Below are 26,790 nucleotides of genomic sequence, written 5' to 3' on the forward strand. Positions count from 1 at the left end.
TCCATTTTTACTCCTATTTTTAATAATTCATGTCAACCCTATCTGTTAAGCCACAGCTATGATTCCTTGCATCCAGATATTTAGGTTCTTTCCCACCTCTGAAAAACAACCTCTTGCTCTCAAAAATTAAGAGCTTTTTAGGGCCTAAAGGATCCTCTTTACAAATGCTCTACACAGGTAGTGGCAACTCATTTTCAAATTCATTAAACCCTGCACAACAAGTAAGTGTTTTATTCTGCAAGATGTGTATCAATATTCCTTAATAAAATCCAACAGGAAGCTTTTGCCATTAAAAAAAATCCATCAACTTCATCTAATGGCTCAAACAATCTCACTGATTCTTGATTACTTAATTTGATTTTTGATTACTTCATTTGAAATTGCTGCTGARCAGTAGTTTTATAGCAAATTCAAAGACTTGGTCAGACAACCAAATTAGTTACAAACCTCACTGCTTAAATTGCCCAGTTAGCTGGTCAGAAATCCTTAGTGTGCATAGTCTTAGAATAGGAAAATAATTTTCTGGAATTAGAGGGGGAACATACTAGACTGATGTCTCTTCCTCTTCTCACGCACATTATGTTTGAGTGATCTGAAATCTTTACAAATGAGCTTAAAGGCTTACTACAGACACTATAAGGCAGTATTTTAGGCCCTTAGGAARCAAGCAACTTCCTGAAGGAATACTTTTGGGTTTTCAGCAGGATAGAAGGCTAAAAAAACTATGTCAGATTTACACTGATCTTTAATTTACTAATTTGTGTGGACATTGCAGTTTACAGTAGGAAGTTGAAACACTTGCTGAGRTTTTCAAAAGCTCTCAGTTGATATAAGGCTCTGAACCCTGCTTTCCTAAGTAAAATCTTCTGCATATAAATAGTTTAGAACTAAAAGAAAACAACGGCAGGGAAGAATTAATGCAAGATGTCATAGTGCAGCATTGCTTGACAGAATGAATGTATTTCTGCAAATTGTAAAGTTACAATTCTCATTAGAAGTTAGATTAGTTTTGCCAGAAGCAAAGAGACTCCTSCAGYTCATGCCAGCTTGGTCACTAAAGAYACACAGCTCTGTTTCAAGTTCAAATAAAGACATGTTCAAACCCAAAAGGACTTCATTGAAAGTCTAAGGCTTCTACTGATTACAATAAGATTTCTGCTACTATTTCTTTGAAAGACACCTTCATTCTCCTATCTCAGGAAGACTGAATAGGACAAAGTGTGTTGGATCGTAAACAAAACCCTTTTAATTTTCCTATGCAAGAATTAACAAGCAGTTATGTTTCCCCTTGTAAATTCCTCTTCACAATTAAAACATTGAAAAAGYCACTGGTGCAGATCACATTAGAGTGACTGTCAGCCTCAAATACTCAATTACCCAGATCATCTGCCATCTGCCTTCTGGATAAAAGTATTTTAGAGGATRTAAAGGAAACAAACTGTCTGAGTCTTCCTGGAATAAAATCCAAGTACCTGATCTTTGCCTTAAAACAAATATATAGCCTTAAAATACCAAAGGCTATGTAAACACAAAGAATACAAAAGCAGGAAACATTACTATTTTACTTGCATCATCCTAAAATGAAAAACTGAACAGAAGCCATGCAGAGTTTTTCATGTTTGGGTAGCCCACACTTATCAGCCGAGACTCCATCTTCCTTTTGCGACTCTCCAGAGGCTGCATTATTCCCTCTCCTGCCCTTAGCCTTTTCCCAACAGTACTGCATCAAGACAAAAGTAACATCCTACAAATCAAGTCCCACTTCCCCATGACTCTCATTCCCCTGGATTTAACAACTGCTATGAGAGCATTAAACTTTATAGTTCGTGCTTGCAAGCACTGCTACATACCACATTGAAGCTATCTCCCTAATCAGATTTGTTCTACCCATAAAACATCTAGCTCCTCATTTTGTATATAAACTGAAGTGTTTAGATGCACYGCAACACTCCTCTAACAATATAAAAATAAGGCTGACTACATAATCCAATCACATCTCACTCTGCAATATCAACGAAGACCAATTTGTCAYTTAAAGTGGTAAAAATTAGGGTAAAAATAACTCTTTCTATATTTAAAAAACAAAACACTTTAAAAAACAGCAACAAGGTAAGTTTGCTATCTGTGATCACTGGCAAAAGGATCAGGACTGGGAAAACAGAGTCACCTTACAGTAGCCAAGTCAATACATCACTTTCTCCGTGTTTCACAATACAGCTTCTTGTTCAGCTCTGCATCCACACTGCAAGCTCCAAACATCCCATTATTTATGTCTCTGTGTCACTTTACAAAAACATTTTACTTAGAAGTGCCTCTTTAAAAAGTGGCCATTTTTAACACAAAAAAAGATGTAAAGTGTCAGGCTTTTGCGCCACACAATTTTGACTGGTTTTTTAGATGGGAAAAGGAAGAGGAGACAGTTTTGAAACAACTCTCTTGCACCAGAGCATTTTCTGATAATTTAATATAGTGGCATGAAAATTATCTGCTCCAAAATACATAATTAGTGCCTAATTTTTGTATGGCACTAACCCAAGAGGGGAAAAATGCCACACCAAGTCCTATAGGCAGCAAGATAAGTTTCCATCCCAGTCTGAACCTGTGGACTGCTTCTAAAAGTCAGCAAAAACAGAATTAACAGCAACAATGTTGCTGCTGTTCAAGGTTCAATTCTAAATACAGGGTCCCCTGGAAAGCTTTGGGGATTTCAAGAATAGGACAAGGAAATTTTGTGCTAAATGAATAGGACCCACAATGTATGCTGCACTCAAGCAGTATGACACTGCTCTGCTCAGTTGGGTGACTTGCCTGCAGACATTCCCACAGCCACGAAAGCATGCATCAACATCCCAGAGTGAAACTGTTACAGCAGCACTAATCCCTGCTTCTCCCAATCCCTTGGGGGATTGTAACTGGGTGATTTAGTATCTTTCAAACATACTGGAAAGTTTAATCTTGCAATTCTTAGGTAAAACTTCAGAATCTAGACTAGAACATCCTATCTAAACCTTGATTCATGAATTTTGAATAATGAAAAAAGCCACATACATTCTTTTGTATNATTTTGAATAATGAAAAAAGCCACATACATTCTTTTGTATGTTTTCCCAGTAATTCAAAAGCACAATAAAAATAGAAAAATTTCCACGCTTAAAAAGAAGTTAATCTTCAAGTTCAAGCAAAACCTTGTTGCTCTGAAAATTAAATGTCATGTTTTATTACATTATATCCTATCACATTTTACTTTGATACTATGCTGTTTTTATTAACCAGTCATAAAAGTCAAGAGAGGACCTTGAATGTATACAGGGTTGTATGTATGTGATAGCAAGGAAGACTCACAGAGGAAAACAGGGACAGCAAAGCCTTACAGAATGTTCTGCTGTGCAAATGCATTACCTAAAATTAGCAATTTTGTGACGTTTACGACACTTTTAGTTCAAATCCAAGAGGAAGAACTTTTAGTCACAGATAGTTGTAACAACARGAGAAAACAAACTGGATATTTATGACACAACGCGAATTTGTAGGCTGTAGTTCTGTCATGTTCAAACAATGGTGTTTTGAAAGAAATTACAACCCTCTGACTGTGTAACCTCCACCCTTACATGGATTTTACTATTCCTATAACAGGAGCAGACAGAGGGACAACTCTGAGCGTACTCCTGCTSCTGAAGTGTACAACCCAGCAGATGAACTCACACTTACAGCATGTTCAACCCTACACGAATTCCCAAAGAAAAATGTAGACTGCATGAAACAAATGTACTTTCTTATTTCAATGCTAACGTCACAGTTCCCTTTCAGGAACCACATACAAAAAATTCAATGAGTACTCTTCTCACAGGAGCTGCAGTCATGCTTTTCACCTAAAATGAAATTAATTTCTGGGGCTTAGCCCACTATGTCCCACACCTGCTCATATCCCAYCACAAAACATTTCATGCAAAAGCTCTGTATACCCAACAGCTGACAAATCACTGACTCTTGCCAGTACTCAAAGCTGTGTTAGTGGCCTTTACAAATAAATCCGGTCAAACTTCAACAAACAACACTTCTAAGAAAGAAATGCCATTTTAGCCATGAAATCTGACCAACTCAGAGCCTATTTGGTCTTTCTGTCTCTGTACACCTGCACTGTTGAGCTGGGCCAGAGCACACAACTAGTTATCRAGTGAAAAGTGCCTGCAACTATCACAGCCTGACATACACCTTTTGTCTCCAGAAGACAGTGATAATCAGATAAAAAAATTTAGTCCTTGACTACCAAGTAAGGTGGACAATGGAATTTACAGGGAAATGCTCATCCTTATTGTGCAAGTAAGTGCTGGACTGCAAGTCTCCAGAAAGGGAAGGGAAGAGGCAGGATAACATTTGAACCACTGCACAGCAGGTTAAGAGGCAAACATGATGTCACTCAGTTCCTCAGGGCTGGATAAGGAAAGAACAGGCCCTGAACTATGTTGCTCCAGCAAGATGCCAGCACATGGTAAATGGTTTAGCTCAGAGCCTTGAAAGCTTCTCATTTTGGTAGAAGCTATCGATGTCCAATTGTGTTTTCCATTTGTTGAAAAGAAAAATTACACTGAAATCTGAGATCAAAAGGGCATTGTCACAACCTGTTTTGAAAAAAGTTGCCTGAAACTATGGAAGGCATGCATGGAATTTTCGTTCTGTACAGATACAGAAGTCAGTTAAACAGAACCTTTGGCTTCAGGAGAGGCACAGTGAGGAACAAGCCATGCTGCTTGGATGCAACAGAGCAGAAGCACTTGGGAGACTCCTGCTGCCCACAGAGAGAAGCTGTCCTGTTTGCAAACCACGTTCAGTTATCCTTCAGATAAAYTGGAACAGTGCAGAGTCACTTCTATGTGACAGAAAAACTAGCTGCTCAATCAGTAGCCCAGGCTTYAACCCCATCTTTAAGAACCTCTCATCCTGCTTTTAAGGACAGCAACCAATGCAAAGAATATGTCAACAAAGGTTTCTAAATTACAATTATGGACCCAAGTATACACCATCTCCTCTCAGCCACCCTCATAGGCTGCAGTTTGGCTCAGTGCTCAGATTACACAGGTGACTGTACAAACAGATGAAGGTGCAGTCCTTGGGGAACATTCGAATTCCCTAGCCTCATTTAAAACAAAACCCACCTCAAACACCCCTTACCGAGGAAATGAAAGGCACTATAAAATAACACTTCAGCAACACGTTTCACTTTAGACAACCAAAGGAAACATTGTGACTATTTTGTGATCATTGTACAATGTAAGCCCAAAAACTTGTCACTGTTTAACAGCGGATACTTAAGAAACAAAGACTATTTCAAGATGCTCCTTCAGGTTGCTTTTTTCTTATCAAAGTCACATTATATAGCCATTTTATATAGCCATTAAGCAGATATGTTTGCCTGAGTATTGCTGCTTTTAAGAGGATTGGCATAAGCCCAGTATATTTAATTTTTAATTAACTCTCAATCCTGCAWATATTAATTTTTCATTCTATTTGTCAACTTCATCTAGCTCTGTTTAGACAATTAAGCCACAAGTCCGGAAACCTACAGAAAGACTYATTAAAWATTTGCTGAACATTAAAGAAGGCTTCTAATTCTAAACCAATCTTTCATTTTTTAACTTTTCAAAATCCATTCAATTAACAGTTGAGTCATTTTGTGAAAGCAGTAGCATACTCATTTTCTGAAAAAGTAACAGACTTTAAATTGCAGGCTGCAGGAGAGACCAAGGAACACACTTTACCTGAACAGAATGAAACCAAGTGACTCCACAGCTGCCCGCCTCACATCATCATTTACATCACTCACCTAGAAAAGGGAAAATAGGTAATTGAGAATACAGGTAAAACACTTGAGGACTCTACAACATTTCAGGCCAGGTGTCAGTTAATCAAGAAGACAGGATTATAGAGAAAGTTAGTTAAAATCATGTTCAGTCTTAGCCCAAACAGCTTCACCAGTGTTTGCACACTGACTGCAAGCTGATCAAAGAGCACACAGACCCCATCTTTTAGAGCTTTATTTTTTCTCCAGCCCATCATTACACAGACTATTCACTGCAAACCTATTACCAACCACTTAGGTTCATTTCTTAATTTTTAATACCTTCATTTTCTGTGACACCAGGTTGAAGGTCTGAAAGTCTCCTTTCCCTAATGTCAGAAAGCCCTGTTAGYTCTACTCATAATAATAAGAAAAGCTTTCCTCACTTCACAATCTCTGATTTAGACCAGAATAGGAACACTGCAGACACAAAGCCTATCAAAGTGATGAGCTTGCTTCCTTCTATGTGCTCCTRAGGCCACAGTACTTACAGCCACATGCAGCAGGCGCCTGATAGCCTTGTTGTTTCCTGAGCCACAGTATGCCATAGCCACAGTGTACATGCCAGAACGACGGAGAATTGGATCCTGGAAGAGAAAGCACCAATATTTAACATCCATCCAAATGGTGACTCAGTAATTCTGACTTTAAATCTGTTCCACTCTTGTGTCTTGAGTCTGYAAACAGGTCACAAGTCAGCCTCATTGTTCTGTTGCTTATTTGGGACAAGTAAAAGGACAATCACCAAAGCAGGGTTGTCATTACCAGTTTCAGGGGAGAGAGAGTTACTACGCTGCAGGCTGCCAAAGAGCATAAAGGCAGAGGTGTCATTCTGCTTCTTATTTGTTATCTGCTATTGACCACTACTAGAGCCTTGAGATGACCTACCTATAGCAAGCCTCACCTGTTTTTAACCACTATAYCCTGTTCTAAAACCTGTTGCTGCTCAYATGACTATGAGGACCAAGTATGAGGCTGAAGAAATACAAYTCAACATTGTCATTCTTGTATTTTTGATCAGACCCCAGGCAACCTGTGAAATGATCCCACTTCAGACTTCTCTAAAAACTTCTCTTGTTCAAAACAGCCAACCCACCACAATTTGAGATTCATAGACAGGAAGGTCAGCCATGTAACACAAGAGTCAGTGATTAGGTCATAGTTCAACTTACCTTATCTCTGCAGAGACTCTCAATGAGAGCATCTGCCTCCTCCATCCTCCCGTACATGACCAGAGCAATTCCAACCGCAAGGCCTCGCAGGATTTTTTCATGCTGGGTTTCCTGTGCATAGCCAACCATGTCCTCAATAGCCTGGGCATTTTTAGATCCCAACATAACCAACCCCAGTGCCAGGCCAGCTGCCTCACCTGCAAAGCACAGAAAAGAGCAAAAAAAATCAAGCCAATTCTGCTCCCAAAAGTAGTAAATATTTTATCTAGAGAACCACACCAGATGCATGCCAATAGAACACTTCTGGACATCATCATGCCCAACAGCTCCATTATCCATGGCCAAATGTGCTTGCAATCACAATTTAGTGTTCTCCTCTACCAAGTTCAATTATCTCTTCCTTGGTCCAAGAGCTGCTGAGATAATTTTCCTGTTAGACCCTACCAATGCAGCAGTAGCTCCCACAAGCCTATCTCTCAGCTCAAAAAAAGCAGATGGCTCTGYAGATCAGCCATACTAAACAAAAAGCATATGACAAGGGAAAGAACAGAGCAAAGTAACTGTTTTGAAGACCTAGCACGTGTTATCAAAACTTGGCATAGTGCCACAGTCATGACAGGACCTCTGAACATTATTGACAACTAAAGAGCCATGCTGATCAGGAAAACGTCAGCAAATAAAACACAGCTAGAAACAAGGTCAGCAAATAAAACACAGCTAGAAACAATCTATGCTGCTAACAGAGAACCTGGGGAAAAAAAACCACGACAAAAACCCCCAGATGCCTGATAAGGCCTCAGATGGTTATTTGCTTTGAAAGCAGAACATTTACCTGTCACTGCATCATCCTGGTAGAGATTTGTTTTCAGCAAATCGTACACATCCTGACGTGCTGTCCCCATGGCAGCCAGTCCCAAGCCCAGGCTGCCACCATGTCGCACAATCTAGAGAAGTATATGCAAGTTCAGTCATCAAAAAACAGGAAACAGTATGGTTTCAGCTGAAGTAGAYATCCTTCCATCAACATAAACCTGCAAACTTTTAGCCCCAAMCCAGCCCAAAATKATCCCTTGACATGCTAGAAATAGTWCTTTCACAGTCTCAGGCAGAAAAYACAATAGAAAYAGTTCCAAAGCCCATAAACAATGAGTAACAGAAGTTTTAGACATAGCACAGAAGACTTTCTAGTAACTTCAAGATCTTCTCCTGCCCTGACTGATTTATGTAAAACYATAAATCTGTGCCATGTGTAAAATCTGCATGCTAGTTATAGCTTTCAAATAAAAAGGTAAATCAGTAATCACTGAAAAACACTCCATAACCTCTTTTGTTCTAACAATGGATACATGCGCAGTAAGACAACTGGGATCTGTTCACCAGAGGTTTTAAAAAAAATAATCCAAAATTCCACAAGGAGAAGGAGAGAACATACTGGGACAATGATCTATTCCCAGCTTTCATAGAGGTTCACAAACAGTAAGTGGTGAAGTAAAACACTTCTTATTGGGAAAGATGCATTAAAAGTACAGGTCAGCAGAAACATTGTGTGGCTTATTTCCTTGACAACTAAGCTGTAAATAACAACAGTGCCTGAATACTGCAGGACCATTAGCAAAACAAAGTAGATATAACAAGTAGTAAAACATGATGAAGCTATGGTCACTGTCAAGTATGTAAGAATTTCCTAAAAATCTTACCTAAACCTTGAGCAACAGGTTGTTAAAACCAACCCCCAATTAATCTTTAAGGCCCAGAGGAGGCCTAAGTAGCTGTCACAGTCTTAATTACCTCTACCCTCCACTACTAAACCAGCCAGCACCCCCTGCATATTCCCAATAAAACAAAGGCTCATTACAGAGCCCASTACACACATCATTACTGGCATTCTTCAGCTGGTTCAGCAGGTAGTCAATGATGTCCCCGCCGTGGTTGGCATGGATGAGACCCAAGGCATAGAGACCTCCTCCCTCYTGGTAGGCTGACCCTGGAGAGGTGTCCTTGGGCAGGTAAGTTGCCATTAGCTGTAATGCTTCTTTCTCATGACCCTGGATGTCCAGAGTCCAGCAGGAAGAGAAGACAGTAGGAAGTGGAAGGTGAAAAAACAGCACAATAATATTTAAACATGTGTTATAGCCATTACTTTCTCCACAAAAATCAGTGTTTCAGTGCCACAGGTCACTATTCAAACTCACTGAAAATTACTACAGTGAGGAACTTTGGTATGCCCCAAAATTACTRAAGAAACACCTGCAATTATAATACTAGAAACTATTACATCTGTTCAACTCACAAAGGAGGAGTTAGAAAAAGTACTCTCTCCTTGAGCCATTATCCTAGCAACTTTYTGACTCTCAGCAGAACATATCATAAATTATATCAGATGTCAGACAAAATAATATAAGCACAGCTTTTTAGAGCAAAGACACAAAACATATTACAGTTGTGCCAGGTACACTGGAGTGCAGGCACCATTCAGAATCCACATTTCCATGCTTTCAGAGCTCACAAGCATTTACATTGAGCAGAGAGAAATGAATGCGGTGTTACCTTGTGTATAACACCCAARCTGGCAGTAGCAGTAAACTTAGCCCAGTTAGTGGCCCTGGCCAGCCACTCCAAATTGTCTCTGGAAGATGAAAAGAGAAAGGTTATACAAAGTTTTTCATACAGCCTGTTGCTCATCTTGCAAGTGGGGTTTCACAGCACTGAAGACTGCTTTCAAAACAGAAAGCAGTCTTCAGAAGGGAAAGCAGCTAAGCACATTTCCACTTTACATTTCTCTCCCCTTCATCAGTTCTGATTTTTGCCTGGTTGTAGCCAAACTTTTAGACATAGGTGATCTCAGTGAAAGAGAACAACTGCTCAAAATGCAGCCCATCAACTCCCTGGGAGAAACTTAAGCAGAGTTTCTGCAGCATTCCTTAAGTCCCTGGTAAGGTCAGCTCTGGCATTTCCCTTGTAAGAGTCATTCAGTACTGTCAGTCTCTACCATAAAAAGACATCATCTCAGAAACTCTCTAACTGCTTAACAAAGAGAAATTTCAGATCYTCAGCCTCCAAGCCACTCATACAGTTAGCAGTCAAACAAAGATAGTTTGTGGTGACAGAAAAAAGGAAACAATTCTCTAAGACCTTTGGARTGCTGCAGTTACCACTCTGGAAATACCAAGTTAAGGAGGGCAACAATGCTGTTCAAACACCTTAAAATGACATTGAAGCTTCCTTGCCATAGATTTACCTAAGGAACTGGTCACTGGTTGTCCCACAATGCATAAAGGAGTTTGCTATAACAGTTGCTGTATGACACACKGAATTCCTCACTGCATCCTGAAAGAACAAGAACAATCAATATCATCACTTGGCAAAAGATATGCCCAAGATTGCTTAACATGCTTGCCAGTACACTAGAAAAATGGATTGTAATGAGCCTCAATTTAACCAGCAATTTCCCTGTAATCAGCTAATAGATTGTTAATATACTCTAACATATCCTCAAGCCATCTTTCCCATGCAAAATGATCCTTTCTGTGAGTTTCTTTCAGAGATGAGATTAYTGCAATTGCCACTTAACTGGAGAACACCCCCCTCCATTTCCCAGAACTGAGCTCTGCAGAGCGTGTGCTSCTGATGTTTCCAGGCCATTCCCAGAACTCTGCTGCAGAATCGCTCCTGAGCACTTAACTGGCAGATGGAAAAAAATTTCCAATATATCTGAAGTGCCGCCTGAAATAGATAAACCCACTAACAACCCCTATTACTTTTATTGATGATGTGCATACTATTTCACACATAAAAAAAACTTCTCCTATGGTTTCTAGTAATAATTTAAGAGTCTAAGTTTACCTGTAAGTTTTAATTTGCCTACCCTTGAGTAACACCTTCCAAAACAAAACCAGTTACTCCAYTCACTAGCACTGTCTACATTACAGTATCTGATTGGCTTTGTCTCCAATGTGGAAATATTGGTCTTTCACTACATACCAGGGTTCCCTTAGTGAAACTGAAGGTGTGGGATCACAAAACCCCAACAAAGATAACAACATACTGTAACCTATAGTCCTGGCTGACACCTCCCTTCCCAACCAGCAGCATTTGCAATGGATCGGACATGGAGCTGCAGGGTGAGTTTTGCCATCTTACTGAACAGATGAAAAACAAACGCACAAACCCACCAAAAACACAGAAAAAAAAAGTGAGAAAAAGATTCATTTCTATAACCAATCAGAAAGAAACCAATTAAAATATCAGCATGCTAATAGCAGCTTATCATTAAAAATAGCATCATGGTCAAAACAAACACAGGATGAATCAGAAAAATCCAAGACAACCATATTTAAYGAAGTCTCTTACCTTTGTGTTTTTTAGGATCATGAGGTCTGTATTGTTGTTTCGTATTAAAAACTGCAGATGCAACTCAATGGCCATTTCCCCACTTAAAATTTTAATCATTTTTGAGATCTGGTCCTTAGGCTCTGGGTTCTKCACATACAAGCAAAAAGAAGAAAAAAATTCCATCAGAACCTRTGGCTCAGTTAAAATACAGTTCTTGAGAATCCACTCTGCTATGCTCCCATCACCCTATTCCAAAACCTATCAGGTTTTGGGACTCAATAGACATTGTTTCTGTCCTTGGTGCACAAGCCCAAACTCCCAGAAAATCAAATCTTTTTGTGCACAACAGTGCAGATTGGAGAAGAGACTTTTCAAAAAGAAATGTATTATTTCATTGAAAGCAAAAGGGTATGGGTGACATCTGACATTCTGCAAGCTGCTGTTTGGCCTTACAGAGACAATGAGTCTCCCATCAAAGGCAAACCTTTTTATAAATGTGAACCTGTATTTCCATGGAAGGTTTAACAGAGAGGGCCACAAAGCTACAATACTTTGCATGATCCTGCTGAGATGCAGCATCATTCTTGTGAGCTACAGGCTTCATTTAGAACAACAGCTAATAGCTACAAAAACTCTAATACATTCATTTTACAGAGCTCTTTGAGAAAAAGTCTCCTTCTTCCTCATGATGGAACAGTTAAAAATGGATCTGTATAAACCGAAATTCCTTCTAAGCAGGGTGAAAAGTACAGTGCAGCGCTTTGTCCTGATATTGTTAGCTGGTCAGAGACCAGTCAAGCATGAGTAGTTCAGCCCTTAAACTAATTCCCTCAATTATTTCTTCRTAGTCAGCATTCTGAATTGTGAAAGATTAAGCTAAAGAACATTTCACAGATTTTTTGTGTCCTTGGCACAAGCAGCAAAGCCAGTGCAGCAGAAACTGATTCAAATCATCTTTCCTGCACAAAAGCACTGTCAAGGTTCCTTRATGGGACAAGAAACTCAATACCTTCTGTTTTCCTTGTGAAATATAATTTGAAGAAAACACTTCTGTTTGCCCTTAATTAATTTTTAAGTGATCTGCAAAAGCCTTTCAAAGATTCCAAGTTTTATTTGCAAACATGCACCATGGGAAAAAAGAAATCAAAAAAACAACTTGTTTTGGGTTTTATTTTCCTCTCTGGTAGCACTTCTTGTCTTCAGCATTCAAAATGTCAAAACTGCATKAACTATTGTACATACTGAAATGCAACTGTATGTGCATGTTAGAAATGAACTCACTTTCTCCAATACTTGGGGAAAGAAACTAAACAAAAAGATTCCAACCAACCAGCCCAGCAACACAGCAACATGAAGGCCTGAGGCAACTTTATCCCTTTYTAGAAAAGAAACTATGTTACATCAGCATCCCCCCCACCATTCCTGCAGAACAGCATGAGTTCTATCCAAACAGAGCTACAGTTGCATTTTTGAAGCGGAAGACAATTCACTCCCTATGGTTCTCAACAGCAGTTAAATTTCAGGCCCTTTCTTCTGGAAAAAAATTATTATTTCAATATCAAAAAGCAAGCACATGAGCCAGATCCTTCTGTCCCCTTTTTCAGAACTCAGTAACTCCTGCTGAACTCTGATCACTTCCCACTCACACAGCTTTCAGTATCTGAACTGCTGATCAGCTATTTGGCCCTCAGAGATCATGTCACCTTGTCTCCAGGCAAAACAGTAAAGGAAGTCCATTCTTTATTAGCCAAACCAACTTAGCAATCCTAGAGATTCAAAGAGAACACATAAGAAAAATCAAATAAGGTCTGTTTTGGAAATAGCACTCACAATTTCCGCAGACTTCCCCGCCGCACAAGCGCTTCCTGGTTTCTCTTCTGCTTCCATAGCATCACTGAAATAAAATAAAAATTAAAAATGCATCACTTGCAACTAGTCAAGAACTGTAATTATGGCCGAACATCGTCCTGAAGGAGTAGCCTGGGATTTGGAATTGATGACTGGAAAAGAAGACTTTGACAGAACAAGGGATGACTATCTGGAGCTCACTGCTGAGCAGAAAACTCCTCCCCCACTCAATTTTCAGGGAACTTGAAGACAAAGGCCTGGAAAATCCTACTCTCTTATTCYATCTACAGAGACAACAAAAATAAAGATGCTTGTAGGGAATGAAGACACAGACACAGGTGAAAAAACAAGGTCAACAAACAAGGCATCAAGGATAAYTATATCCTCTCCCCAGAAGCCTTGAGCTGGTCACTTTTAGCATGGATCCCAGAGTGTGGACATGGAAATGAAACATATTAAGCTGATGCTAACACCTTGTTCTAATGCTTCACAGGCTGACACAAATTATTCTGTGCCTTTCTTTTTATTTAATTGGAAAGGAAGAGAGGAAAATGCCTGCCATGCCTCTGGCCGTGATTGAAAAATATTCCAGTTTTTTGAGCAATTACCATGTCTCGCCTATTACTCTGACTTAAATACAGGCAAGTAACTTGACAGCTTGTAAAAAGCATCCAACATGGAATAGGAGGTTCCATTACAGCAGGACTGGAGCCAAACAATTGCACCTCCTCCCAAGTCAACCTCCTCACCTGTCTTTCTCTGATCCAGGGACGGTGCCGGTGTTGGTGGATCCAGGCACGGAGGCGATGGGAGTTCCAACTGTGCGGAGRTTCTGGATGACAGAAGACAGGAACTGCTGGCTTGCACTTTCATACAGGTCAAAGCAAATTTGGTAGGCCATGAGAAGGTTATCATCCTTCACCAGTTTTTCTAAGATGTCACTCACAGCCTGTGGGTCATCCAGGAATATCAGGCACTGTGCAGCAGAAAGGGAAGAATAAAAATAAAAAAACAAATAGGAGAAGATATTAGATACTTCAGAATGAGGAAGTAACACTGCCCAAGGCCACATGCCAATACCTTCAAATGCTGCTTCCACAGAACACGCCCTTCAAAGAAAGAAAACATCTCTCTCTTTCACTGAAGACAATAAAAAACTCAGAAGAGTTTTCATAGAAAAACAAGACTTGTCCTACTAAACACAGAAATTTCAAAAGCACATTGAAGAAGCACACATCATTTTGTAGGGATGTCTCAGCTGAAATGAAACAGGCGTAMRACTGAGTCACATGTACCTGGCATAYCAAGACTGGCAAWGACCTGAGAACATCTGAGTAATTTCACAACTGGTTGTCTAAACACTTTCAGACAACAGCTTAMCAAAAAAAACAAAGCACTGGAAATGTTCTTGTGAGGAATAAATAAAATTTCAAGCTGTGAACCTACCATCTGATACTTGCTACAGAGGCTTAAAATGTCAGAGTTGTCTATGTCCTCAAACTGCCCTTGAACACATTTCTTTCTCTATGAACTGACCAAATGTGCAATATTTAAATCTCTTTTTCAAGTTGGTCTCACTTTCACATGTGTGTTAGAAGCACACAAGCAAAAAATTATATTTCATTTAACTGAACAAAAAACAGAGCAGGTAGATGTCAAGCCAAGTACACCTAAAGAAGAGTAACTTTTTATTAGCTTTAAACATGACYTTGAAAAGTTTACCTGGCACACGTTGATGAAGTCTGGTTTCTCCAGATTCATGTAGATTTTAACCAGAACTCTCAAGACTTTATTACGAAACTGTTTATTYTGCATCAAAGACATACAAAGCTTCAAGCTGTAGGCCAGCATCCCAGGAACATCATTCTGAAATAAAATTCAGGGATATCAAACATGGGTTTGGACTGACAAGCAGGATTTGAAAACTAAAATAAAGCTACCTCTTTCCTATTTTAAAAAGCAGAGCAAATGTGCATATAAATCTTCACAGTTTCCCTTTTTCAGAAAAGCTTACACACAGTTGTATTGCAGTTTAAACAAAAAACACTAGCAAACACATGCAGGACCACTATTTAATTCAGAAGTTAAAACAGGCAAAATACTAACTTAAAAGTACAATACCTRTTTCTCCTTCACCCTTCTGGTTCAAACAATCAGTTTTGAATGCAGTGAAATTCACTAACATAAAATGTCAGCAAAACAAACTATGCAMCAAGAAAAGACTGAGCCTGAGAAACAGATTTCGTTATTAGACCTCAGAAAGTTAATTCAAAATGAGGGATTTATAATGGGTAAGTTAGTAAATGCATAAGACAAAGAGAACAAAGAAAGCAAGATGGATGCCTTATGATTATCACTCATACACAGAAATGAATGGSAGACATCCAAAGACACAGAAAAGTTGTAAACTGAAAAACAGTAAAATTTAAAGGATTTAAACTCTGTGTCTGGCATATGACTGAGATAATACTGCGTAACAAGACTGCACACAACTGCTGAGCTGCTGCAAATGACTGCAGGCCTGCTTCTCTCACTGCCACTAATAGTAACATGACTTACCTTAAACCCTCAGTGAAAGATGTTAAAGCCWAGCTGTGCTGCCTCTGAGTCAGGGCAGGCCAAGATCGCACACAGCCACTTACTGAAAATTAGAGCAGCTCATCCAGCTACTGGAGTTTTATCTTTTGCTTGCCATTAACAAATTACTTACCCAGCCTTAAGGATCACTTCCCACCATGAATTACAGCAGATGACAGACACAACTAAATAAAAGAGYTGTTCTTACATTATGCCAGTATTGTATCTCTGCCAGTAGCTGACAGGGAATACCTTAAGAAGAGGGCACACAGCCAGGCTTCCTAGGAATATTTTCCCATCAACTTGTAGGTCAAGGATTTCTTAAAGATATAGGGCTATCTTTCTATATTTGATAGCCCTGAGTGACTCTGCCTTCCATGAACATGCTGACCTGAACACCTCTGATTTTTATCTTTTATTCTGTTCATACAAAACAGCGCAAGTTCCACAGCAACCTGGATCTTGCACTTGACTGCTGGATTCATACCTGGAAAAGCCTAGCTACAGGCACCTCCTGTCTCTTGCACATACCGACTCAAGGATGGTTTTCTCAAAGATGTCCAGCCTGCGTGTCTCCAGAGCGATGCCAATGGCCTGCTTGTACTTGTGGTCATCCAAGCACCGCTGAAACATTTTGTTCACTATCCCTTCTAGCCTCTCATCCACAGGTTTCTTCTCCCCTTCGGGCAGCTCCGCATTCTCCACACACTGCTTGGTGTAGTGGTCGATACATTTTGCTGAAGAGATAATGAACAAATATGGGGGTAAAGTCACGTTCCCAGATTTTTGCAGTTTTGTACAGGTGAAGAAACCAATGTGTGCATGAGCATGTTCTACCAGCAAGTAGAGTGTATGGGAAATTCCACATTTGTGTAGCCATATACAGATAGTAGTGGAAAATACTTCTAYTATCTCCTAACAAACTCTGATTTTAGTGCTGAAATCAAGTAGGTATTTTAAAAATTAAACCAAGGATAAGATCTTTTTTCAAATGTCATATTAAATAAATGAGAAAACAGCAGTAAGACTTCCTAGCTCCACTGCAAACACCAGCTGAGGAGATTGAAAGCCAGCCCAGGTCCATCATATCCTGTACCAGGCAAGTGACCAGCAGGTGAGACTTTTAAAAGGCATTCAGATTATACCTGCAGTCAACACTGACTTGCCATCTTATTGTGGGTGAATAAAAACAATTGTCCCCCTCAGTCGGGAGTGCAGCTACACTTACTAATCAATGGTTTCCAAAGTTATGCTGAAATTGATAACAATATCAGCACATGAATGAGAGAAAGGACAATAAACAACCAAAGCAATTTTCTTATTAGRAATTCAATATAGAATAAGGGTAAAGAAAGGAAAAAAATGCTAGAACTCAAGTCAGTTCCATTACAGAATCCCAAAGCATGAGAAAGAACATACAAATAAACTGGGTAAAATCAGCTGCAGCATCAGTTCAAATGAACACAAAGACAGCAAGAAGAATACAGAGATAAAAGGTAAAGAAAGTAAAATTTCAAAGTTACAACAGCTTTGACAACACAAGAGCTTTTCTTTTGCAGCAACAGTTCTTTACCAATGATCGTCTCCACATATTCCGAGTTGTCGTTGACATTGAAGAGGTCACCTGCTCCCAAGGCATAGTTCAGGGATTCCTCAAAGGCTCCCAGGTGGTAAAAAACTTTAGAAGCAACCAGRGCAGCAAACTGCCGGCTCCGAAAACCCTCATCTTCATAGAGAACTTCACTGCAGAGAAGGGAGAGAAGAGCATCAGCATCTTTGGGACCACAGCTCCAACCCCACATCCACACGTGAGTGCTTTCCAGCAAATCTGGCGCTAGGTGATGCACTAGCCACTGTCAAGAAACCAGAACTACATCCACTTCATATTTCATGTTCTTTTTAAGTAGCACACCCTGAAGTATTAAGTGACTTCCTTACATTTTGTCCACTGACTCAGAGATTTCTGCCCAGAAGTCATTGACAACAGCATTCAACTTGTGAAGAGCAAACTCCTACAAACAAAAAAAAAAAAGTTATATTACATCAAAAATGCATTTACCACCTTTCCCCAGTAAAAATGAAGTATCTAGAATGGATATCATAAACATTGACCCATTTCAACAGTAAACTCTATTTTAAATGATCTTTGCAAGCATTCATTGATCTTTGCAAATAAAGAGCTGTTCACTTAAGAGGTAAGACAACTCTAGCATTCCTTCTCATGGCCTCTCTGTGATGAATGACTGGCTAAAGTGTCTGATGGAGGAAATTCCTTGAAATACGAAGTATTTCAAGTCTTTGTGACAACCCTCAGAGTCAATCTTTGGTTTACATCAGCCAACTCTATTTATTTATAGGATCCAGTACTTTAGCAGATAAACAAACCGGACCTGAATCATCCCACTTGTAATCAGTTCACACCAAAAGCAGGGCTCATTCAGATCCATCACTACCTATATCTGTATCCAATAAAACAATTAGGGGATTACAAATATTAAAAAGTGCACCTTCCCCTCCTAAAAGGGGACACCTTAACTGTTCAAATAATTGGCAACAATCGACAAACCAACATTTTGGTGTTCTGTGGACTGTTATCCTCTGTACACTGGAAAGTWTGTGTTGCTATTTTCCTCCCATATACTATTGTGGATTTTTTTCCAAGTGAAAACTGTAACTATAATTCTGTTCTACGTTGGTTAAATTATACTAAAAACTTGAGATGTTCTTCAGCTTTGAATTTTACGTAGTCAAAATGCAGTCTGGAACAATTTTAAGTAACAAAGCCCCATTATCATGAGAGAGCTGGGAGCTTTCATTAATAGAGATTTTTTCATTTGAAGTCCTAGTTTCATCCAACAAGGAAGTTTGCAATCTGTTATTATTTAAGCCCTTTCTTTCAGCTTTCAGGCCAGATATAATTTGGTGCCCACCTGTTGCTGTCCAACCATTWGTTACTGAGATCTGCACCTTTTTGATTTTAAGCTCTCAACATAATGCATTTGTTGCTATTTGCTCTCAGATTAAGAGCTTACCTTGAGCTGTGGCTCTTCTTCATCCAGAAGAGAGATAATTCCAGCTGCAAAACAAAATCATAGTCAGTTTTGGACTCTCTGTATCAAAAGTGAGCTTGTCATCTAGTTCAAAACCAACAGGACAGGAAAGAAGGCTGTCTTTGGAATGGTGGTTTTAAATCTTCAGTATAAAACTTCAAAGATCAAATGCAAGTTTGTATTAAACAGCATAAAATAGTTCAGAATTTATAACTGAAAAAGTACGTTGTTTATAAAAAATTATCTTTCTTRGAGGAAAACAGAATTTTTCCATGCCAAAGAAACTGGTCTCATGAATAAGAGGATATATTGTACCTCACAGCTTTAGCAAGACTCTCCCAGAACATTTATACAAAAAGCCACAGAARTATTAACTGCCATGACTGAGAGGTTCACAGATATTTGGGGTGCTCAATCTGAAGAACAGGGATAAGTGGTTTCATTGTCAGACTGCAAGGATGCAACAGAAAGCACTGGAATAGGATCTGATCAAAGTCCAACACAATTCACTGCTTCAAATCTTTAATCTGTTGTACAGCTTGACAACCTCTTTTTAAATCTGAAAAAAACCACATCAAACTGGAAAGGCCAACAAGCCTATGGAGGGCTGAACTGGGCTTCCAAAGCATCTTGACAAATTTAAAAGAAGCATGTGCAGATCCAAACCAAAATGTGCAAATATAGAATCTGAACAGTACAGARGGCTCAGATGAACTATGATGAATAATATCACTTGGCTGCAGTGGGAGGCAGAGAACCCAAACCTCACACAGATGTGCAAAGTGAGAGCAGCCCTTGGCAGATCCATGAGGCACCTTCCCTCCCCTTGGCACCCAGACCCTGTGWTGGCCACCACGTTTGAGTCATGAGCAAACCAGGGTGTTTAGAGCTGGGCAGTAGGAACGGGGAGCTCAGGCAGTCAGCTCCTGAAGCACGGCAGAAGGCTTGTACCTGGGAAGGGTGCAGAGTTCAGATTCAGGGCAGCTGCCAACAGGAAGTGAATAATCTGATCTTTGTGTCAGATATGAACAGGAACAGTAGGACCAAGCTTTAGTGAAGCCTCAAAGAATGAGGTCTGATGATAGGAAACGTTTTATGACAGCAACAGATTTATTCCTTTGCCTAACAAGGTCGCAAAGCCTCCATTATCAGGAATTGCTTCTAAAAACCAGGTTAGACCATATGCATCATCATCCCACAGGAACTGTGGGAACACCAGTGTGGCTCTTAGGCAAGGAAGGCAGATTCAGCAGCCCACACCACTATGCTCCTTCCAGCTATTTTCTGCAGCTCTACATCAAACGTTTGCTTTGTTGTGTCCTTATTATCATAATTATTATTTTCAATAAGTTCCTGCATTTAYCTGATCTATCAGGAGAAAGCAAACTCACTCCTACACGCTGCCTATGCACCTCGCTCCAACATACCATCTTTACATTTTGCATTTTTATGCCACTTTTACATTATAAGTGCCTCTAAAATGAGTTCCTACTTCTCCTCAATTAAAATAAAGGCTTAAACAAAGCAAAGGGTTCAGGAAGAGAAAGCTGCCCGAAGACTGTCATCCTCTGCACCCTTTCTCTCTCCAAGACAGAACCAGACACATGTTAATTTCTACCCTGAGTATTTTGGAAAGATTTCCCTTATTTTTTTACACTATCAAGTTCTCARTAGATGCACAAACACCGCGTAACATCCAATTCCTCACACGCTTCATTATTCCGCACTCCTAAAACTGACGATTCCTCTGCAGGGCATTTGCTTTTCTGAACTCTCAACTCCTTCCTCTTCCCCTTATTTAGTCCCTCCTGCACCTCCCGAGAGCCCTCCGGTTTTACACGAAAATGCGCTGTTCACTTGCAGCAGCCGAACCCTCCCGCTCACACCGCGGGACCCCCGCATCGCTGCCCGGGGACACACAAAACCACCGAACCCCTCGTGAGGCACCGGCACGACACAGACACGGTGCCGGGCTTCAAGAGCCGGTTGTACCGGACCGCCGTGCACCGGGGCGGCCTCTCGCTGCCGCCCGGGACTGACCGGAGCGGAGGAACCCGGTGAGGGGCGGCCCCACGGAGCCGCGGCGGTGCCCAGTCACGGCCCTGACTCAGCGAAACCCCGGCGGACAACGCCACCCCGCGCCGCTGCCTCACCGGCCGAGGTGATCATGATGCGGCCCGGTTGCCCTCGGAGGGGGGGTCGGGGAGGTCCGAAGGGTGCGGGGGGTTCGGGTTGGGTCCGCTCCGGCCCAACCGCGGTGCCGCCGCCGCCGCTGCTGCCCGGCCCGGAAGTGCCGCCAAGGGCCTCTTCCGGCGGGTCCTCGCTGTGCCCGGCAAAGTTGCCCGTGGTGATCGCCTGCGAGGGACGGCGGAGAATCAGGCAGGCAGGAGCGGGGCAGCCCTGCAGCCGGGGGCCTCGCTCTGTCCGCGGCCCCTCTGTCGGCGGCCCCTCACGGACAGTCCGCGACCGCTGCGGTCCCCGCGCGAACCCCGCGATCGTTTGCGGGTCACAACGGGCTTCCCCACGATCCATACGGGCTCCTCACGACCTCCCGCGCGCACAAACCCCACACCACTGCCTGGGCGAGCGGGTTGCGGGGCCGGAGCTGTGCAGTCCCCACGGGTGACCCCGCCGGTGCTCGTGTTTGCGCCGTGCCCGGAAAAGTGGCTGCAACCCCCGCCGGGAGAGGTCGCCTGCAATGGGAAGACATCTTTGGGGGACAGCGTGTCCCGTGGCAGTGGAAGGATCAGGGATTTTATCCCATGGATTTAAAACCTCTTGCCGGCCGCCTCTGTGGGGCCTGACTCTTCTCACATTTCTGTGGGGAAAGGCCTCTCCCACCCAACCCCATTGTCCCTTAAAAGGGAAGCACAGGTAGAGATGAGTTTGACAGGAACCATGCATCACTTCTCAGCRCAGGGCAATGATCAGATCTGCACAGACACGGACCTGCAGGTGCCCCAACTGTGGAGGAGCATGGAGGTACTTTGGCTCTTGCTTTGGTTCCAGTACGGACAGATGGGATGCACAATCTGGTGGATTTGCACCAGGGAAAGTTTAGCTCGGGAGCAAGGATGTATTAGAATCATAAATCAGGGATTTCTAGTTAATTGTGTTGCCCCACAAGTTACAARCAATCCTTTGGAACTACTTTTAAAAAAAGATAATTTTTATATTTTTATATATRTATTTATGAAGCAACCRCMACTTGTTGTCCTGCAGGTTACCTCCAAGATGTTTTACCACATATCCGTGGAGATGTCCCAGGTAAGATGGGCCTTTCCTGTAACCCCATCCAGCACCAGTCACACCTTAGTGCCTAMATGCCACCCCTCCAGCCCAGACAGTCCCTCAGTCAGTCTGTKAGCACCAGGATAAGCCAGAGGCACAGATCCTGCTCCCAAGGCATGCTCTGATCGAGATGCCATTACTCTCAGTATCTTTTGTGTTATTCTTGCTACCCATGGTGGGATGTTACTTCATTTTTCATGTTACACTGTTACACTCAAACCTTTTCAGTAGCTGGTAGATCCAACACCTCATATTTAGTGTCCCTGCAGAGTCTCCAAGACACGCTGTTACTTGGGATTTTTTTCTTTTGGTTTTGTGKTRTTTTTTTYCCTGATCACAAAGATTGCAGGAACTTCCAAGCACCAGTAAAGCAGGAAAACAAGGCAGCAGAATCAGTCTGTCAGGGAGGCCAGCCCCAGCAACCTCAGCAGGGGATTTTGCTCAGAATTAGGAAACATTCCTCATTCTGCAAACAAGTGGYTGCATTTCACTGTCAAAGTCCCAAAGTCATTTTGCCCAGGATATGGCATACATCCCTGAAGGGCTTCTCAAAAGCCCAGTGTCCAGCAGCAGCTCCAGATGCCCCAGGGCAGCAGGGCACAGCAGGGTATGGCTCGTCTCGCACAGACCCCAGGGGCTGTCAACTACAAAAGACCCTGATGAGTTCAAGMAAGCAGTTTTTCCCTGGAGCTGTGGGTTTTTGGAGGAGAGGGTGAGTGGAYGTGCACCAGCTCCTCCTCCCACTGCTCCAAATCCACTGGGCAGATCTGGGATGTGGATTGTGCTGGGTGATGCCCAGCAGCTCTAAGTTCCCTTGCCTCCAGCAGCTTCTTCACAGTTTCCATTSGGGGACAGGCTTGCCAGAGCCACTTCTTCCTCAAGGTCCTGCAGGTCATCTGCAGGGAGCAGAGAGAGGTCAAAGGAGACCTGAACGGAAAACCCTTCTTCATGCAAAATGCARCTTAAGACAAAAAGAAAGCATGGGCTGAAGCAATTGTTATGTGCTCACAGCCTAAGCACTGCAGATTTTTTTTCAAAACTGATTTTCATTTATTTTACAAACTCAACATTGCTTCAGCAAATAGAGCAAAGGAGCCCAGCTCCTGGCCTCCTGAAGTCTCAGCACTCTCAGAACAAATTACATAGCCAGAGAGTATCACCTGCCTGGCACTGACAGCAAGATCAGGCACTTCATTTTTCTGACTGTGAAGGATATGTCTCAAAGCTGCATAAATTGGGTGTTTCAGTTGTTTTGTTTGACTCTTATGCTCCTTAAGGATTTTTATGTATTAAATGCCTTTAATAACATCCTTTAACATCTGGTCAGTCCTGAAGTGGTCAGGCAGTTGGACTAGATGATCACCATAGGTCCCTTTCAACTGAAAATATTCTATTCTGTTCTTTTTACAGTGAAGGAGCTTTCCCTCCTCTTTGTGTTTCATAGAACAATCTGGATCTCCAGACCGCACCCCTTGTAGCTTCCTGCATGAGGCACTTCTGCAAAAAGAAAATCACTGCCGGTAAGTGCAATCAGAAGTGCCAGCCATGCWCAAAGGCTGAATGCTATGCTATGCATTACCTGAACAATTTCCTTTAGAACCAGAGAGACCATAGCTGATTGCTCTCTCCCTTCTCTCTGCCAGGCCCAAAGGCAGATGGTTTGGGAACATTCTTTCCAACCATGTTTGCAGAAAACATCATATAATATCAGGGTGCTTCCAATTAATTGCTTAGACAGATCTGCATCCAGACACTCAAGCAAAAAGCGRCTGAGTTCAATAGTGCTTCCAGGGGTGTATTTGGGCACCAGACCCAGTGTGATTGTTCAGACAAGCAAAAGGTGAGAAAACAAGGAGATAGCAACAAAGTAGACAGATGTGCTGGTTGTCTTCAGGTTTGGGCTAAAGCACAGCCAGAGAGGGGAGGTCAACTGCAGAGCTGGAAATAGCTGGAAGAGGCTGCCAGCAAGGAGTTTGGGCACCAGGACCATCAGCGAATCATGAGGAACCTCTGACAGTCACAGCAGAGTACAAGGGAGGGAGCTGGGCATACCTTCATGAATGTTGTTTTCAGCTTTTGCTTCGTGATCTTTTCTCCAGCTCCTCTGGTTCCAAGAAATGCACTGCAGGAARAAGGGGATCCTCCACCTCTCCCTGTCTTTCATCTCTTCTGAATAAACCAGAGAAGATGAGTTCAGACTGGTAGCASGTCAGCCCTGCTGCTTCCCCACCTCTCCCTCCATGAGTCTTGCAACAAAACCAGGTCTTTGCTACAAAACCAGGCCCTTGCAACAAAGCCCACCTCTGTGAAGCACAGAGCAGCTCCTGACAATCCTTATTTCTGCTGAAACCTCTCTGCTACCCTGCAAATTTGTCCCTGGTGTCAGTTTCTTCTTTGCCACCTCGCTGCCAAAACCAACCTGGATGTGGCAGCCAAGAGTGAGCAAGAAACCTGGCAGGAGCTCAGCTGGCACACGTGGAGAGGCTGGGGAACTGACACCGGGAATTCCTACAGATGRAAGTTTTCCTTTTGCATTGTCACACAGCTTCTACCACGTTGACCTATTTACTGTTCCCGCTTTATTAAGCAATTCCTCCCTCCCATGGAGACCTGCTGGACACACAGTCTTGCAGCAGCACACTGAAAACTGCAGGTGTAACTGCTTGCACATCGCAGAGAGCATGTGGTCAATGTACGATATTTATTCTGGAAGACAACAAAGTTATGACAGATTTTCAAGCTGTCACAGTAAAGCACTACAGCAGCTTGTAGAACACTACAGCAGTATATTTTACATGGTCTCCAACAGCAGCAGTTCAGTATCTCCATTGAAATATTGTCCAGCCTTTCACCTCCTAATCAGATAACAAATGATGAACCACTTCAGCGTCCTTCAGTTTATCTAGTCATTGCAACACTAAAGGKCTCTGTGTCTTTCTGGCAGTCAACAAACAAAGAATTCCAGTGCACTGCCTGGGGTGTTTAAACTGCTCTTTGGAGGCACATCTATACTTGGGATCCTTCTGTCCACATGGAGATTTTGTAAGGCAAAACTCACAGAAGCATGGAGAAAAGTTGTCCCTGCCTGAGRCTGAACCCTGCAGCTGATGAGTGCTCATGGTACACACAAGTCCTGGGACACTAACATGACTCAGAGCACCAGGCAGAATGTAAGAAATGAATGAGCACACACAAACAGGCTGTAACACCYAATCCAGCTCCTCCTGCTCCTCCACAGCTAGCCACAAAAATACATGTGCTGAGCCAAGCACCAGCAATGTGCTGAAGTAGAAAAAGTTAATGTATGCAGGGATGCTTTTCTGCCTCTGCAGCTGCTGCCCCACCAGGCTGCTGCCACCAGAACTGGAGTATTCACTGGTGTCTGGGAGCACAGCAGAAATTCTTGCAGTAGGAACAATGTGAGAAAGACAAAAGCATACAAATGGAGAGAAGCTGAAAAGAAGACTGTGTGTGCCTCAGCAGAGAGGTGCCAGAAGTCAGGCCTGTGCCTTCACAATGGGTCCCAGCCATCTCAAAGCTCCTCAATGTTCAGATCCAGAATTCTGGGCTGAGCTGATGGAGAAAAGCACCTGAGCTGCAGCCAATCATCCCCGTGTCCCAGGGATCCCAGAAGACCCTCTCAACATGGTGCTGAAGGTGAGTGCCAGAATCCCTTGGGGTAAAGGCGGCGAGACAGCAAAACACCCTAGCCCCTGGAAATGCTGGGGAGCAAGGTAAAAGTGGGGAAAATGAAAGAAGAGAAACAGCCCAAAACAAGCAGTGCCAAAGATTAAAGTGTTTTGTGTGGCAGCTGTGGGAGCAGAGCCTGCCCAGCTCCCCATCACCCTGCATTGACACACAAACCTGATTCCCCTTCCACTGCAGGGCAAATGCTGTTTCTCAGGCCTGGCTGACATCCAGCTTTCATCCTGCCATCCTCATCCTGACATGGTTTTACACCCAAACAACGACATCCTGTTGGTACTTATTCATTATGCAAAATCACTACAAGCATCTTCCTCCTGCGGAAGGGTCAGGTCTCACCTGCACCCTACAGCACAGGCTACATCCCAGTCCTGCATCCCCCAAGAACACACATCCATAAACACAGAAGGCCACCGTGTCATGGATGGCCACGATATCATGACTGTCAGTTGTCATATCCCTGAGCTGCTCTAGTGTTTCCCAAACTGCTGGGAAGTTTGTCCTCCCTGGCTGTCAGGACTGTGAACCTTACCAGAAAGAGGCAAATCCCTTTGGAAAGGCCCTGATCCCACTAGCATGAAAGAGATTTCAWTGGGGAAAGGCAGATGTGATTCTGTCTGTGTGGGGGGGGAAAGATCCCATCAGTAGTGAATGGTCCGATCCCAGCGGCAGGAGTCAGATCCCATTGGGTAGGGGAAGATCCCATGAGGAAAGATCAGAACTCATTAGGAGGGGGTAGATCACACAGGAAAACAGGGCAAATTGCACTGTAAAAACCCTCAGCCCCCAAGTGAGGGAGGGAGAGAGGGGTCCCCCGATCCTGGTACCTGCGGGGTGCTGCAGGGCGGCCCGCAGGGCGCGGCAGGCGGCGGCGCGGCAGTCGCCAGGGCTGCCGGGGCTATACCGGGCCGCCTGCACCGTGCCGGGCGCCGGAAAGTGCCGCCGCAGCGCCGCGTCCAGCACCGCCGCGTCCTCGCCG

General features: G+C 42.6%; 2 protein-coding genes across 2 annotated transcripts in view; both read right to left on the minus strand.

Annotated features, from left to right (window-relative positions):
• The window catches only part of PSMD1 (proteasome 26S subunit, non-ATPase 1), a 63,536-nt gene extending 42,411 nt beyond the window's left edge, over nt 1-21,125 (minus strand). The window contains exons 1-16 of the mRNA XM_057367183.1: nt 20,969-21,125; nt 18,798-18,841; nt 17,704-17,777; nt 17,339-17,508; nt 16,297-16,502; nt 14,911-15,054; nt 13,938-14,164; nt 13,171-13,234; nt 11,359-11,487; nt 10,247-10,335; nt 9,556-9,634; nt 8,880-9,053; nt 7,841-7,952; nt 7,009-7,205; nt 6,328-6,423; nt 5,757-5,821 (exon numbers count right to left, since the gene is read on the minus strand). Of these exons, the coding sequence (XP_057223166.1) occupies nt 5,757-5,821; nt 6,328-6,423; nt 7,009-7,205; nt 7,841-7,952; nt 8,880-9,053; nt 9,556-9,634; nt 10,247-10,335; nt 11,359-11,487; nt 13,171-13,234; nt 13,938-14,164; nt 14,911-15,054; nt 16,297-16,502; nt 17,339-17,508; nt 17,704-17,777; nt 18,798-18,841; nt 20,969-20,984 (1,886 nt within the window). The 5' untranslated portion in view covers nt 20,985-21,125. The remainder of the gene's footprint in view (nt 1-5,756; nt 5,822-6,327; nt 6,424-7,008; nt 7,206-7,840; nt 7,953-8,879; nt 9,054-9,555; nt 9,635-10,246; nt 10,336-11,358; nt 11,488-13,170; nt 13,235-13,937; nt 14,165-14,910; nt 15,055-16,296; nt 16,503-17,338; nt 17,509-17,703; nt 17,778-18,797; nt 18,842-20,968) is intronic.
• Nucleotides 21,126-22,008: 883 nt separating this feature from the next.
• Nucleotides 22,009-26,790, minus strand: part of CUNH2orf72 (chromosome unknown C2orf72 homolog) — a 5,252-nt gene continuing 470 nt past the window's right edge. The window contains exons 2-4 of the mRNA XM_057367232.1: nt 26,639-26,783; nt 24,159-24,275; nt 22,009-23,002 (exon numbers count right to left, since the gene is read on the minus strand). Coding sequence (XP_057223215.1) covers nt 22,911-23,002; nt 24,159-24,275; nt 26,639-26,783 — 354 coding nt within the window. The 3' untranslated portion in view covers nt 22,009-22,910. The remainder of the gene's footprint in view (nt 23,003-24,158; nt 24,276-26,638; nt 26,784-26,790) is intronic.

This window comes from Malurus melanocephalus, unplaced genomic scaffold (genome assembly GCF_030028575.1).
Source record: "Malurus melanocephalus ecotype Western Australia unplaced genomic scaffold, MMel_1.1 scaffold_75, whole genome shotgun sequence".
Classification (NCBI taxonomy): domain Eukaryota; kingdom Metazoa; phylum Chordata; class Aves; order Passeriformes; family Maluridae; genus Malurus; species Malurus melanocephalus.